The sequence below is a fragment of the Schistocerca americana genome, chromosome 11 (assembly GCF_021461395.2).
Source record: "Schistocerca americana isolate TAMUIC-IGC-003095 chromosome 11, iqSchAmer2.1, whole genome shotgun sequence".
NCBI lineage: Eukaryota > Metazoa > Arthropoda > Insecta > Orthoptera > Acrididae > Schistocerca > Schistocerca americana.
The window spans coordinates 25,032,258-25,044,491 of record NC_060129.1 but is presented as its reverse complement, the minus strand read 5'-3'; the positions used below and the strand labels follow the sequence as shown (position 1 = coordinate 25,044,491).

General features: G+C 43.9%; 1 protein-coding gene across 7 annotated transcripts in view; it reads left to right on the top strand.

The window, feature by feature from the left end:
• Positions 1-12,234, top strand: part of LOC124553829 — a 286,889-nt gene that overhangs the window by 51,571 nt on the left and 223,084 nt on the right. For all 7 annotated transcript variants that reach the window (XM_047127821.1, XM_047127820.1, XM_047127819.1 and 4 more), the window contains one exon: positions 1,403-1,489. In XM_047127821.1, the coding sequence (XP_046983777.1) occupies positions 1,403-1,489 (87 nt within the window). The remainder of the gene's footprint in view (positions 1-1,402; positions 1,490-12,234) is intronic.

Sequence of the window (12,234 nt, the reverse complement as noted above, 5' to 3'; positions counted from 1 at the left end):
ATTGAGCAAGCAATAAAAGGAAGCAAGGAGATATTTGGAAAGGAAATGACTGCTCTGAGAGAACAAATTAAAAATTGACATTGTAATTGTGCCAGAAACAGCCAAGGACTTTGAAGAATAGTTGAATGGAATGAATAGTGTCTGGAAAAGAGGTTATAAGTGGAATGTTAATAAAAGTAAAACGTGGATGGTAGAATGAAGCTGAATTAAAACAGGTTGTGCTGGAGGAATTAGATTAGGGAATGCAACACTAAGCATAGCCAATTAGTTCTGTTATTTGGGCAGCAAAAATGGAAACAGTGTCTGAGGTAGGGAGGGTATAAAATGCTGACTGGCAGTAGCAAGAAAACTGTTTATGAAAGAGAGGAATATGTTGAAACTGAAAATAAAACTGTGTCTGCATGTTCTGCTGAGTTGTTTTCATTTTATGCACAATATTTTGCCAACCAACCTAGCAGTCTCCTTCAGACGCTCTAAATTTTAGTGTTACGTGTACTTGCTGCTTGGATCCTGCCATATCAGAAAGCCCAGAAGAACACAAATAATTGATCACACCAAGAAAACATGAGAGACCATACAATAAATTTGTTAGGCAATCTCTTCTGTAGATATTTATCTAGAGTGTAGCCTCATGCAGAAATGATAAGCTGTTCATGCAGAGGCAGGATATAAGCTTTTGAAATGCGAAACTGTAGAAGAATGGTAAAGGTTTAGATTGGTAGATCACATAACTAATGGGTGCCATACCAAATTTAATTTGGGAGGAAAAAATAGTGGTACAGCTTAACCAAAAGAAGGGATGATACGGCAGGACACTGCCTGAGGCATCAAGGAATCATCAGTTTTGTAATGAAGGGAAATGGGAGGGGGGTGGGTCGGACTTGTAGAGGGTGACCAAGGCTTGGATTAGAGTAACCAGTCTGAAATGGATGTAGGTTACAGTAGTTACACAGATATAGAGCCGCTTGCACAGGATAGACTTGCGTGGAGAGCTGCATCAGACCATTTTCCAGTTTGAAGGTCACAAAGAAAACATGAAATTATACTGTATGCAAATTTCTACTGTGTGTCTTAAATTTTTCCTTCCCTTCCTTTTTGTGTTATCAAATTCCAGTCCCCACTCCCATGACAATTTAATGTTTGACTCTGTTAACTAACTGGGCATATTCTTTCATTTCATCATATGTTTTTTAAATCTCCAGCTGAACTAAATTGTAATGTCTTGTCTTGTAACTAGCACTAGTGTCAGCAGTTGGTACCTGCGCTATACAGTGTCAGACTTTGTATTCAACTTTCATAATCTGTATCATATTCATGCTTTTTCACATTATATGGCATAGGAAATATGTATTTTAACTTTTCTTGGGCAGTTAAATGATGCCTATTTTTTTATTTTGTGCAGATTATTGAAGATTTACTTGGTGTTTGCAAATTTTGTGAAATTGAAGACAGAGCACTGGCACTTGCATCACAATCAGATGGCAGTAATGTAAGTAATAACATTGTCCTTGCAGATTTTCTTGGGTGGAGATAGGTTTACTGCCTGATTTGAGAGTTGTGGAAGTGCTGTGTGATGCATACAGCAGAAGAAAATATAGGTAACAGAGTTGTAGGAGTTAACATTAGTAGTTTTACATTATACTCCAGTCTTCAAGATTTCACATATGACTGCACAAATGATGTCCAGACAGGGCTGAACAAAAGAAATGATTCTGTAATGTTTGGTGCATTTGACTGTGTGGGTTGTAAAATTTTACTTGCAAAATTAAAATTTTGTAGCATTAATGGTACTTTGCATTGATAAAAGAAGCTGAGCATTCATATTCCTAAAGCATCACCATGTTTGACGCATCTCTTGTGCGGGATCTATTTCACCCATTGTGTACTACATTTTTTATTTTTTCAATTTTTGCATCCATGTCTGGGCTATAATTACACTACTGCCTTCATTCCATGTTACTTTTTATTTCACCAGTATTGCTTGATTCTGTAACACTCTTGCTAGTTCTTCTTTTGAGAATATTTGTTCTTGTCTTCTTGCTTTCTTGTTGAATAGTTTCCCCTTCTCACTTTTTTCCTCTGTGAATCTGTGTTTTCTATACTGATCCCTCACTTCCCTAGGTATGTATGTACTCCTTTCTCTCATGAGACTTGTGATTTTCTGTTCTGGTATCTTTTTTCCAAACTGTAATGTGCCAATAGCAAGTTGGCAATAACAGTATGAATAAGGATAGATTGCTACTCATCACACAGAGGATTCGTTGAGTGACGGGGCCAAATTTAAAAGTCTCACCTCTAACCCCAATCCATTGCACCAGTGGTCATATCACTTTTAAAGACATGGATGCAAGACCTGTCCATACAAGACCTATCCCTTACATCCTGCCACTACTACCCATTTCAGTCCTGTTACTGGCGTATCCTACCTCATGAAAGACAGGATCACCTGTGAAAGCTCTCATGGGGTCCATCAAATTAGCTCCAAACAATGTGTAGCATTCTATGTAGGCATGAACATTAACAGTGAGTCTGTCTACTAGAAGGGCACTACAGCATCTTCACCCACCCCTATCACTGCTATCCCTTCTCCTCCCTAGTCCATCGCTCTCAGTAAATCTATTGAAAGACTTTTTCTAATAGTTAGTCTAATTTTAAATGTATCTTCCTTTTTTTCTCTGTGTGTGAACCTGTTTCTGCAGTTGTCTGTGCTGCATGAACATCAACACTTAACTACAATAGTGTAGTGTCTGAATTTGGCATGCTGATATATAGGTATTTAGATTTGTAAGTATTCTGATGTAATCTGTCTGTTTTTGGAAATTGCTTAGACTTCTGTCTTCGTGTTGATGTTTGTGTTGAGACTTTCACCTAGGTGCTTGAAACGTTGAAACGTGTGTTCTTTAGATGTTCCCACATTTTGCATTGTCCAGGTTGGATATTTTGCCACTATGTTAATGGGATCTGCCCATTAAAAAGAAATTTTTAGTCCATCTCCCCTGCTGTTAGTTTTAGGGGTTCTGTTTGTTTAGTTCCAGTGTCCAGATTTTGTATGAAAAATACAAAAATTTTGCTGAAAGCGAGGCATTTGAATTTGGTCTCAGTCTCTCCACAGCCATGTTTGGATCCATTTGAGATATTGTGGTGATCCCTTTTTTTCCCTTTTTTCTACTGTTCTCGATTACCTTTGCCAGCACACAATTGCAGTCTTTGTTATTTTTGTCATTTGTAGAGGTGTGATTGCATAAACTCTTTCTCTTACTCCTGGAATGTTTGTCTGTGCTGCTTTTTGTAGCAGATAATTTAAAATGTAGTTGAACACATAACTGCAGCTATCTGGAGCACTCTCATGTGCATCGATACTCTGCAAGCTGAGGGCCAACTCATACAAATACCTGGTTGTGATACTTTGTAGGAATGTGGAATGGAATGATCACATTGGCCCAATTGTGCATAAAGCAGGTGGAAGATATCGATTTATTTGTAGAATACATTGGAAATTCAATCAGTCTACAAAGGAGATTGCTTACAAATCACTCATGCAACCCATTCTGGAATATTGCTCAAGTGTGTGGCACCAAGTAGGAGTAACAAGGGATATTGAACATATACAGAGAAGGGAAGCACAAATGGTGACAAGTTTGTTTGATCCATGGGAGAAACTGAACTGCAGGCTCTTGAAGGTAGATGTAAAGTATTCCAAGAAACCCAAATAATGAAGTTCAAAGACTTGGCTTTAATTAATTCCTCTAGGAATGTACTAACCCCTCTCCTACATATCTCTCCCATAGGGATTGTGAGAGTAAGGTTAATAACAGCATGCATGGAGGCTTTTGCACAATCACTCTTCCCATGCTCCATATGTGAATGGAATGGGATAAAAATGCTAGTAGCTGGTACAGTGGAATGTACCTTCTGTCATGTAGATGTAAGTGATGCAGTTAAAATAACTATTCATGCAGAATTGACCATGTGAGGGCATAGTATTACTCCAGGTTCATCATCTACATTTCATAACTCACTCCTCATACCTCACATGTAAATTATGTGAGGTTTAAGACCTCTTGCACTTGTTGCGAATGATCCTGTGTCTACAGGTCACTGGAACAAGATGCTGAATATTTTTCCTTTGGAGTGTTGGATTGAGGTGGTCATTGTGAACATGCTGCTCAGCCCTCATCTACCGGGCTCCCACACGATCATTCTTCCACACTTTTTATTGGTTGAGGGTTGTAGGCAATCTTTGCAAGGCATCTCTAGTTGACAGACCTAAACCGTGTGAATAGTGCTTGTCCAGCAACACACATGAGTTATGGAGCATATACTATCAGAGCAGCCCCTCAGCTAGATAACAACTTTTGACTGGAGAAGAGAATTTTCCATCCCAATGTTTACAGTGAAATATTTCAGAGCTGCGTCTAGCAAATGGTTGCCTGCACAACCTTTCACTTTACACAGGAACGAAGATTTCCAGAGTTTACAACAGATCTCCTAGGCGCTCCCTTGGACAGGCAGTTTTGCCCTGATAAGGAGCTTAAGGGTGAGAGGAGGCTGAATTTTTAAAAAGATTAAAACACTTCTGTTCTGAGGGCCAATGAACACTTACTATTTCAATTTCAGAATTTTGAGTGTACTAGGAATAACAGCTGGCTTGTAGTGTTGGCTGTTGCCTATACAGATTAAACTCATAGATTCTTTGGACACATACAGCTGCAGGGCAACACAATGAGATGTGGTGGGAAGTGGCTGTTTGTTGCTGGAGAGAGGCTTCACTGGTCTGGTAGCATGTGCCTTGGGCACTGATGGTACAAAGCTGTAAAACTCCACGTGGTGGCCATTACAGTGGACCATGGAGAAGTGTTATACAATAAAAGGATATAATTTAGAAGGAACAGCCTCCCACTAGTAGTCAGTGTCCCACGTCAAGCAATTTCAAGCAATTTTGAATTTAGTTTCTGGTTTCTGTGAGTTATGCCAAAAAGGAAGTTCATATCATCTGAGGTGGTAGGGGCAATGTATTGATTCTTAATCAATAACTGAATTAGAATGTAAGTCTAGGCTTGCTCACAGGATTAATTAGAGTTAACCCATATTAGTCTGAATATGTTGGGTGAAGTAAATGTTTCTTCTTAGTAGACTGAGAGTCAAAACAAAACGATAAAATACTAAATCCGTTGAAAAAATTATGAAAGTATTGCTGAAGGCAAGCTGCTCTGAGTTCTGTTCTGTGACAGTGCCATCAGGTTATGTTTCAGTTAAGTGACACAGCTTTAAGAAAGTAGTACCAAATATATAGGCAATATGCTGACCACATTCACTAAGAAAGCTGTGTACTGACTAAACTGCAATATACGAGGTATGTCCACAAAGTAAGAACCGTTTGGTTATATAAAACAAACGTGTACAGATACAGAAAAAATATTTATTGTACAAAAATCTACAACTGTTAACTACTTTTCTACATAGCTTCTGAAATTTTGTAGGCACTTGTCATAGCGTGGCACAAGTTTTTGTATGCCTTCTTCATAGAAGGTTGCCGCCAGTGTATTCAATCATGTGGTAACATGTTCTTTCAGCTTGTCATCGTCATTGAAGTGTTAACCCACGAAGGACAGACTTTAGATGTAAGAAGAGATGAAAGTCGCTAGGAGTGATGTCCGGACTGCGCGGAGGATGATCAAAAGTGTCCCAGTGACATTCCTGTTAGAGTTGTTTGGTCACATTTACCATGTGAGGTCAGGCATTATTGTGGAAAGAAACAATACCTTTTGACAGTAATCCTTGGTGCTTGTTCTGTATTGTGTGGCGCAATTTCTTAGTGGTCTAACAGTAACCATGTGCATTGACTGTTTGGCCTCGTGGTAAGAAATCAATCAGTAAACCACGTTTTCTGTCCCAAGAAATGGTGCACATGTCGAGATTTGCTTAGGCTTAACCTTTGTTGGGGATGAAGTGTGGCTCCGTTCCATTGCTTGCCATTTTGTTTCAGGGCTGTTGCACGATACCCAAGTTTCATCCCCTGTGACTATCCGAGAAAGAGAACCATCGCCTTCTTCATTGTAGCATGTCAAAAACTGAAGTGCACTGCCCATCCGTTACTTTTTGTGTTGTTCAGTAAGAATTTTGGGTACCCAACATGAGAAAAGTTTTCGAAATTTCAGTTTTTCAATAACAATTTCATGAATTAGTGATTGTGAGCAAGGGCACTAAATGTAAACTTACGTTTGTGCATGATCTTCTCTTCAGTTGTGTGAACCAGTTCATCAGTAACCACAGATGGGCGTCCACTTTGTTCTTCATTGTGCACTTGATCACATCCTTCATTGAACAGTTTGACACATTTTCTAACCATTGAATCACTCATAACATTTTGTCCGTAAACCTTGCAGATTTGCCGATGAATTTCCTTTGGTTTAACTTTCTTTGCATTTAGAGAACGAATCACAGATCTGATTTCACACGCAGTGGCATTTTCAGTTACTGCTGACATTATAAAGAAGCTCAACAAAGCACATGTTGGCAGCAAAGATCTGAAAATGGCGTACATGTCTTCTCCTGGAGTCAGAGTAACTGCCGCGCATGCTCGGAACTGCGGATTGATGCAAATCAATGGAATGGATGACTATAGTCTTGTCCCTCAGTGGCATGAAGGAATTGTACTGACGAGAAATGTTCAAACTAGTTCTGGCTTGCTGCACATGTGAGACAATCAACTCATGATGCTTGACCAGTTAGGGAACAACTGTGAACATGACTCTGGACAACTTCTACTGCTTCTTTATTTTAGGTCTCAATAAAAATTTGCTGATCACATCCATGAGTGACATTACAACTATATTACTAAGTTACTTATTGTACAAGGAGTCAAGTAGTTCATGTGCATTATAAGTATGCATCAATCAGTAAAACTCTGCTGATCTGCAAATAACTTAGGAGAAATGACCATATATCCAACTTAAAACAACCAGTGTGTAAAATTAACTTGGTTGAAATGAAATGAACTCTGTGGCACACAGGAACAACAGGGTTCTGTGACCATAGGAATGGTTCAGTGACCGTCTACCTGAGGTATGGGCATAGTGTCCACATGGACAACATTAATGCAGCATTAGGTCAGGGTATGCCCAGCTGGGGCATCCTGAAACACACATTAACACAGTAAGGCCTGACTGAGGAGACAGGGGGCCTCGTGATGTCATATAATGGTTGCCCACCTTAGAGCAGCAGATAGGAGATGAGGGGTAGGGGATGGGTAGGGGCCACATGGGAGCTTTGCATGCAGAGTTTGTGCACCTAGGCAGGTGAGAGGAAAGGCAAGGGAAAAATCAGTGGTGCTGCCAAAAACTGGCATCTCATGGCTGATGGAAGTTTAAAGGATTTGACTGCCAAAATCAATTCACAGCACTGTCTAGACAAGCTAGGAATATTGTGCACTACTTCTGATCAATGTGATCTGCTTTGAATTGGTATCAGGAGTCTCAGGATGGATCAGACAGGTAGGTCTGTCTCTTCAAACTAGTGCATGTAGTGAGTGACACAGCATGGTTACCCTCGTTCATCACAGCAGTGTGTGTTAGGATGTATTACCAGCTGCTGGCAGGCACATGGCACAGTGCTTCGCAAGCCAGACCTCTCCATCCTACTAGATTGTGCATTATACACTGCACAACACAATTGAAGACTCACTTCTGTGATAAGCTGTAATCGTCTTTTATTACTATGCAGAAGTTTTAAATTTTGGTCAAAGGTGCCTACAGTCTTTCTCTTTAGTGGTGCAAAATCATGGCACTTCGTGCTGTTACCTGTGGGCCTTGTGATGCTTACCATAGCAATTTGTGGACACATGCAAAAAAAGGGGCAGAGCTCAGAAGTTCATGTGAGGTGTAAGGTGGGTTAATGATGTCACATTGGCACCAAACTTCATCACAGTTCTGCCAAATGCCACCGTGTACATTTCGCAGAGTGGGAATGTCGTCACAACCCGTCTTACCCATATTTCACCCTTCTTTATGCTTCGGCAATGGAATCTTGAACCACAATGCCCAGTGTTGCAGTCATGTGTTTTTCTTATGGAGGCCCGAGAAAAACATTTCAGACACACCACCACTCAGAATTGACATGAATAGTTCTTGGAGTGTGACATAAAGTGTCAGTGAAACTCCACTTTCCTTGGTGCAGTGAGCAACAGGACGATGTTGTTGACAACCTTTGATACTGCTGACACCCCTCCTCCCCCTCCAACCAGATAATTCAGCTCTCCTCTAGAGACATCATGGGCCAGCATCTCGACTGAATGTGATCACAACTCTGTGAAGTGCAGCACTATTGTACTTTTTGCTCTGGTGCTCAGGATGGGCCCCCAAGGTACCGTTCAGATCCATTCGATGAAATTTGAATGTGATTCTAAGCACTTAAGGGTGTTTATGCTTTCGCAGCCATCCTGCTTCATGCCCTCCTTTGGCTTTATCGAGGAGGGTTGTGACATTGACACATGGATGAATAAGATGGCAGTGTGCCTATGAGACTCCCTGCCCCCTCCCCGTTTGATATCACCGTCAGTGTTAGCTGCCTGCCTTTGTTGAGCATTTCAAAAACGTATCTGTACAGATATGAACTGTGACTGAGACCTAGGCATCTGCAGACACCTCTCTGATTTCACAAGTGTACTAGCAGGTGCAAGAGCAGCAGTATAGCTCGCCTGCAGGCATCAGGACTCACATCACAGTTTCTCTGGACAGCTACATTTTTAAGGTGCTCCATCTGTACAGCTACATTTTTAAGATGTTCCACAAAGGTGAACAGATGGAATCAGGGGTGTTACTGAACTGGGCAGTCTTATAGAGTTAGCCTTCACTGTTTTATTCACTCGTGTCAGTGTTGCACCCCTCCATGGTCATGCCACAGCAGAGTTATCAAAAATCTTTCTTAAAGATGGCTTATCCCAAAGCATTATTCCATATGAAATTATTGAATTAAAATATGGAAAATGTCAACTTAATGATTTGTCTCGCCCCAAGATTTTCAATGATTCGTAGTGCAAATGTGGCTGAACTAAGATGTCTTAGGGGTTCCAAAATGTGCTTCTTCCAGTTTGAATTCTCATCAGTATGAAAACCAAAGACTTTTGAAGTTTCTACCCAGTTTATTATTTCCACAGCATGTTTTACACTCATTATTGATGTAGCAACCCCTAGATGTGCAGAGTTGAAAATCTTGTGTATTTTTAGAACTGTGTGAGAGATCATTTGCAGAAAATCAGTCAATGATACTTTTAAGGACATTGTTTAATGTTTCTTCAGTTCTGCATGTATGGTTGGATTGATTACAATACTAGTGTTATCAGCGAAAAGAACTAATTCTGCTTGTATATTAGACTGAAGATCGTTTGCGTATATGAGGAACAATAGCCTTGGGGAACCCCATATGTGTTTTCTCCCCAGTCTGAATAATATCTCCAGACCACTTTGGTTGAATTAAGAAGCACAACTTTTTGCATTCTTTTGGTCAGGTATGAAGTTATCCACTGGCTGGCGATATTATGAAATGGATAGATTACTACTCACCAGATAGTGTGCAGCAGCTTGGTTATTTGTTTTTCATCCAACAGAAAACAGTTCCACTCACCTTGTGGTGAATTTCTTGTTCTGCAGTGTGGTCCACACACCTTTCCTGTTAAAAGTAAACAATGTTCTCCTTGAAAAGCTGTAGTAGAACCAGCAACATTATATGAATCCAACAGGTGCAACAAATGTTTTTCAGTATCAGGTTAGCTGAGCAATTAATTGAAAGTAGTTTGTGAGTAAAAAATTCAAATTATTGGCACTTCTTTGATACAAAACAATGCAGAGCCCATGCTAATTTTAAGTTACAGTTCTGTCATTCACACACACTCACATTCAGTCATAAGAGTCAGCTTATGGTAATTAACCAAACCAATTACCAAAAGGATTGGCCAACAGATCATCTGTGACAGAATGTTCTCTCAAATATTACAAAATTTGGCCTCCATGAATGTTCAGTTTATGGTCACACCTTCTATAACAGGTCATGTGGATTTTGGTTATTCAAAAGTCACAGTTTTACGTATTAAAACCGGAATTTAATGTGTTCATCTTTTTCATACACTCACATGTTCTTTGCAGCATGTGGTGGTCAAGTTTTAACCATTATTCTGTACAATTTTCACATGCATTCAGAGCTCCTTAGATCCATGTCCAAACACAATCATGGCTAGAGATCTGAACTGCGCTTAGACTTCACAAAGCAATGCTCTTAGCCCACAAACTATTCACAAACATACTGTCCTCTGATTGCCTGATATCCATCATAATGAATCCAGTACCAGTATTAAACTGTGCAATCCTGTGTCTTTTAGTTTTTCTCCTGAAGTAGACCACACACACACACACACACACACACACACACACACACACACACACACACACTCCCCCCAGTTTCTCTCTCTCTCTCTCTCTCTCTCTCTCTCTCTCTCCCCCTCCCCCTCCCCCTCCCACCCCCTACCTCCCTCTCTCTCTCCTGCCCCTCTCTATCCTCCCCCTCTATCCTCCCCCTCTATCCTCCCCCTCTATCCTCCCCCTCTATCCTCCCCCTCTATCCTCCCCCTCTATCCTCTCCCTCTATCCTCCCCCTCTATCCTCCCCCTCTATCCCCCCCTCTATCCCCCCCTCTATCCCCCCCTCTATCCTCCCCCTCTATCCTCCCCCCTCTGTCCTCCCCCCTCTGTCCTCCCCCCTCTGTCCTCCCCCCTCTGTCCTCCCCCCTCTGTCCTCCCCCCTCTGTCCTCCCCCCTCTGTCCTCCCCCCCTCTGTCCTCCCCCCCTCTGTCCTCCCCCTCTCTGTCCTCCCCCTCTCTGTCCTCCCCCTCTCTGTCCTCCCCCTCTCTGTCCTCCCCCTCTCTGTCCTCCCCCTCTCTGTCCTCCCCCTCTGTCCTCCCCGTCCTCCCCCTCTCTGTCACCCCCCCCCCACCCTGTCCTCCCCCTCTATCCTCCCCCCACCCTCTCCTCCCCCCACCCTCTCCTCCCCCCACCCTCTCCTCCCCCCACCCTCTCCTCCCCCCACCCTCTCCTCCCCCCACCCTCTCCTCCCCCACCCTCTCCTCCCCCCACCCTCTCCTCCCCCTCCCTCTCCTCCCCCCACCCTCTCCTCCCCCTCCATCTCCTCCCCCTCCATCTCCTCCCCCTCCCTCTCCTCCCTCTCCCTCCTCCCACTCCCTCTCCTCCCCCTCCCTTTCTTCCCCCTCCCTCTCTTCCCCCTCCATATCCCCCTCCCTCTCCTCCCGCTCCCTCCCCTCCCCCTCCCTCTCCTCCCCCTCCACCGAGCGAGGTGGCCCAGTGGTTAGACACTGGACTCGCATTCGGGAGGACGATGGTTCAATCCCACGTCTGGCGATCCTGATTTAGGTTTTCCGTGATTTCCCTAAATCGCTCCAGGCAAATGCCGGGATGGTTCCTTTCAAAGGGCACGGCCGACTTCCTTCCCCGTCCTTCCCTAATCCGATGAGACCGATGACCTCGCTGTCTGGTCTCCTTCCCCGAAACAACCAACCAACCAATCTCCTCCCCCTCCCTCTCCTCACCCTCTATCCTCCCCCTCTCTATCCTCCCCCTCTCTATCCTCCCCCTCTCTATCCTCCCCCCTCTCTATCCTCCCCCCTCTCTATCCTCCCCCCTCTCTATCCTCCCCCCTCTCTATCCTCCCCCCTCTCTATCCTCCCCCCTCTCTATCCTCCCCCCTCTCTATCCTCCCCCCTCTCTATCCTCCCCCCTCTCTATCCTCCCCCCTCTCTATCCTCCCCCCTCTCTATCCTCCTCCCTCTCTATCCTCCTCCCTCTCTATCCTCCCCCCTCTCTATCCTCCCCCCCTCTATCCTCCCCCCCTCTATCCTCCCCCCTCTCTATCCTCGCCCCTCTCCCGTCCCGCCCTCTCCCGTCCCGCCCTCTCCCGTCCCGCCCTCTCCCGTCCCGCCCTCTCCCGTCCCGCCCTCTCCCGGCCCGCCCTCTCCCGGCCCGCCCTCTCCCGGCCCGCCCTCTCCCGGCCCGCCCTCTCCCGGCCCGCCCTCTCTCGGCCCGCCCTCTCTTCCTTTTCCCCTCTCCCCTCTCTTCCTTTTCCCCTCTCCCCTCCCATCCCCTCCCACCCCCCCCTCTATTGCTTTCTCTCTCCCCCTCCCCCTCTCGCCCCATCCATCTTCCCCCTTCCCCTCTCTTCCCCCTCTCGCCTC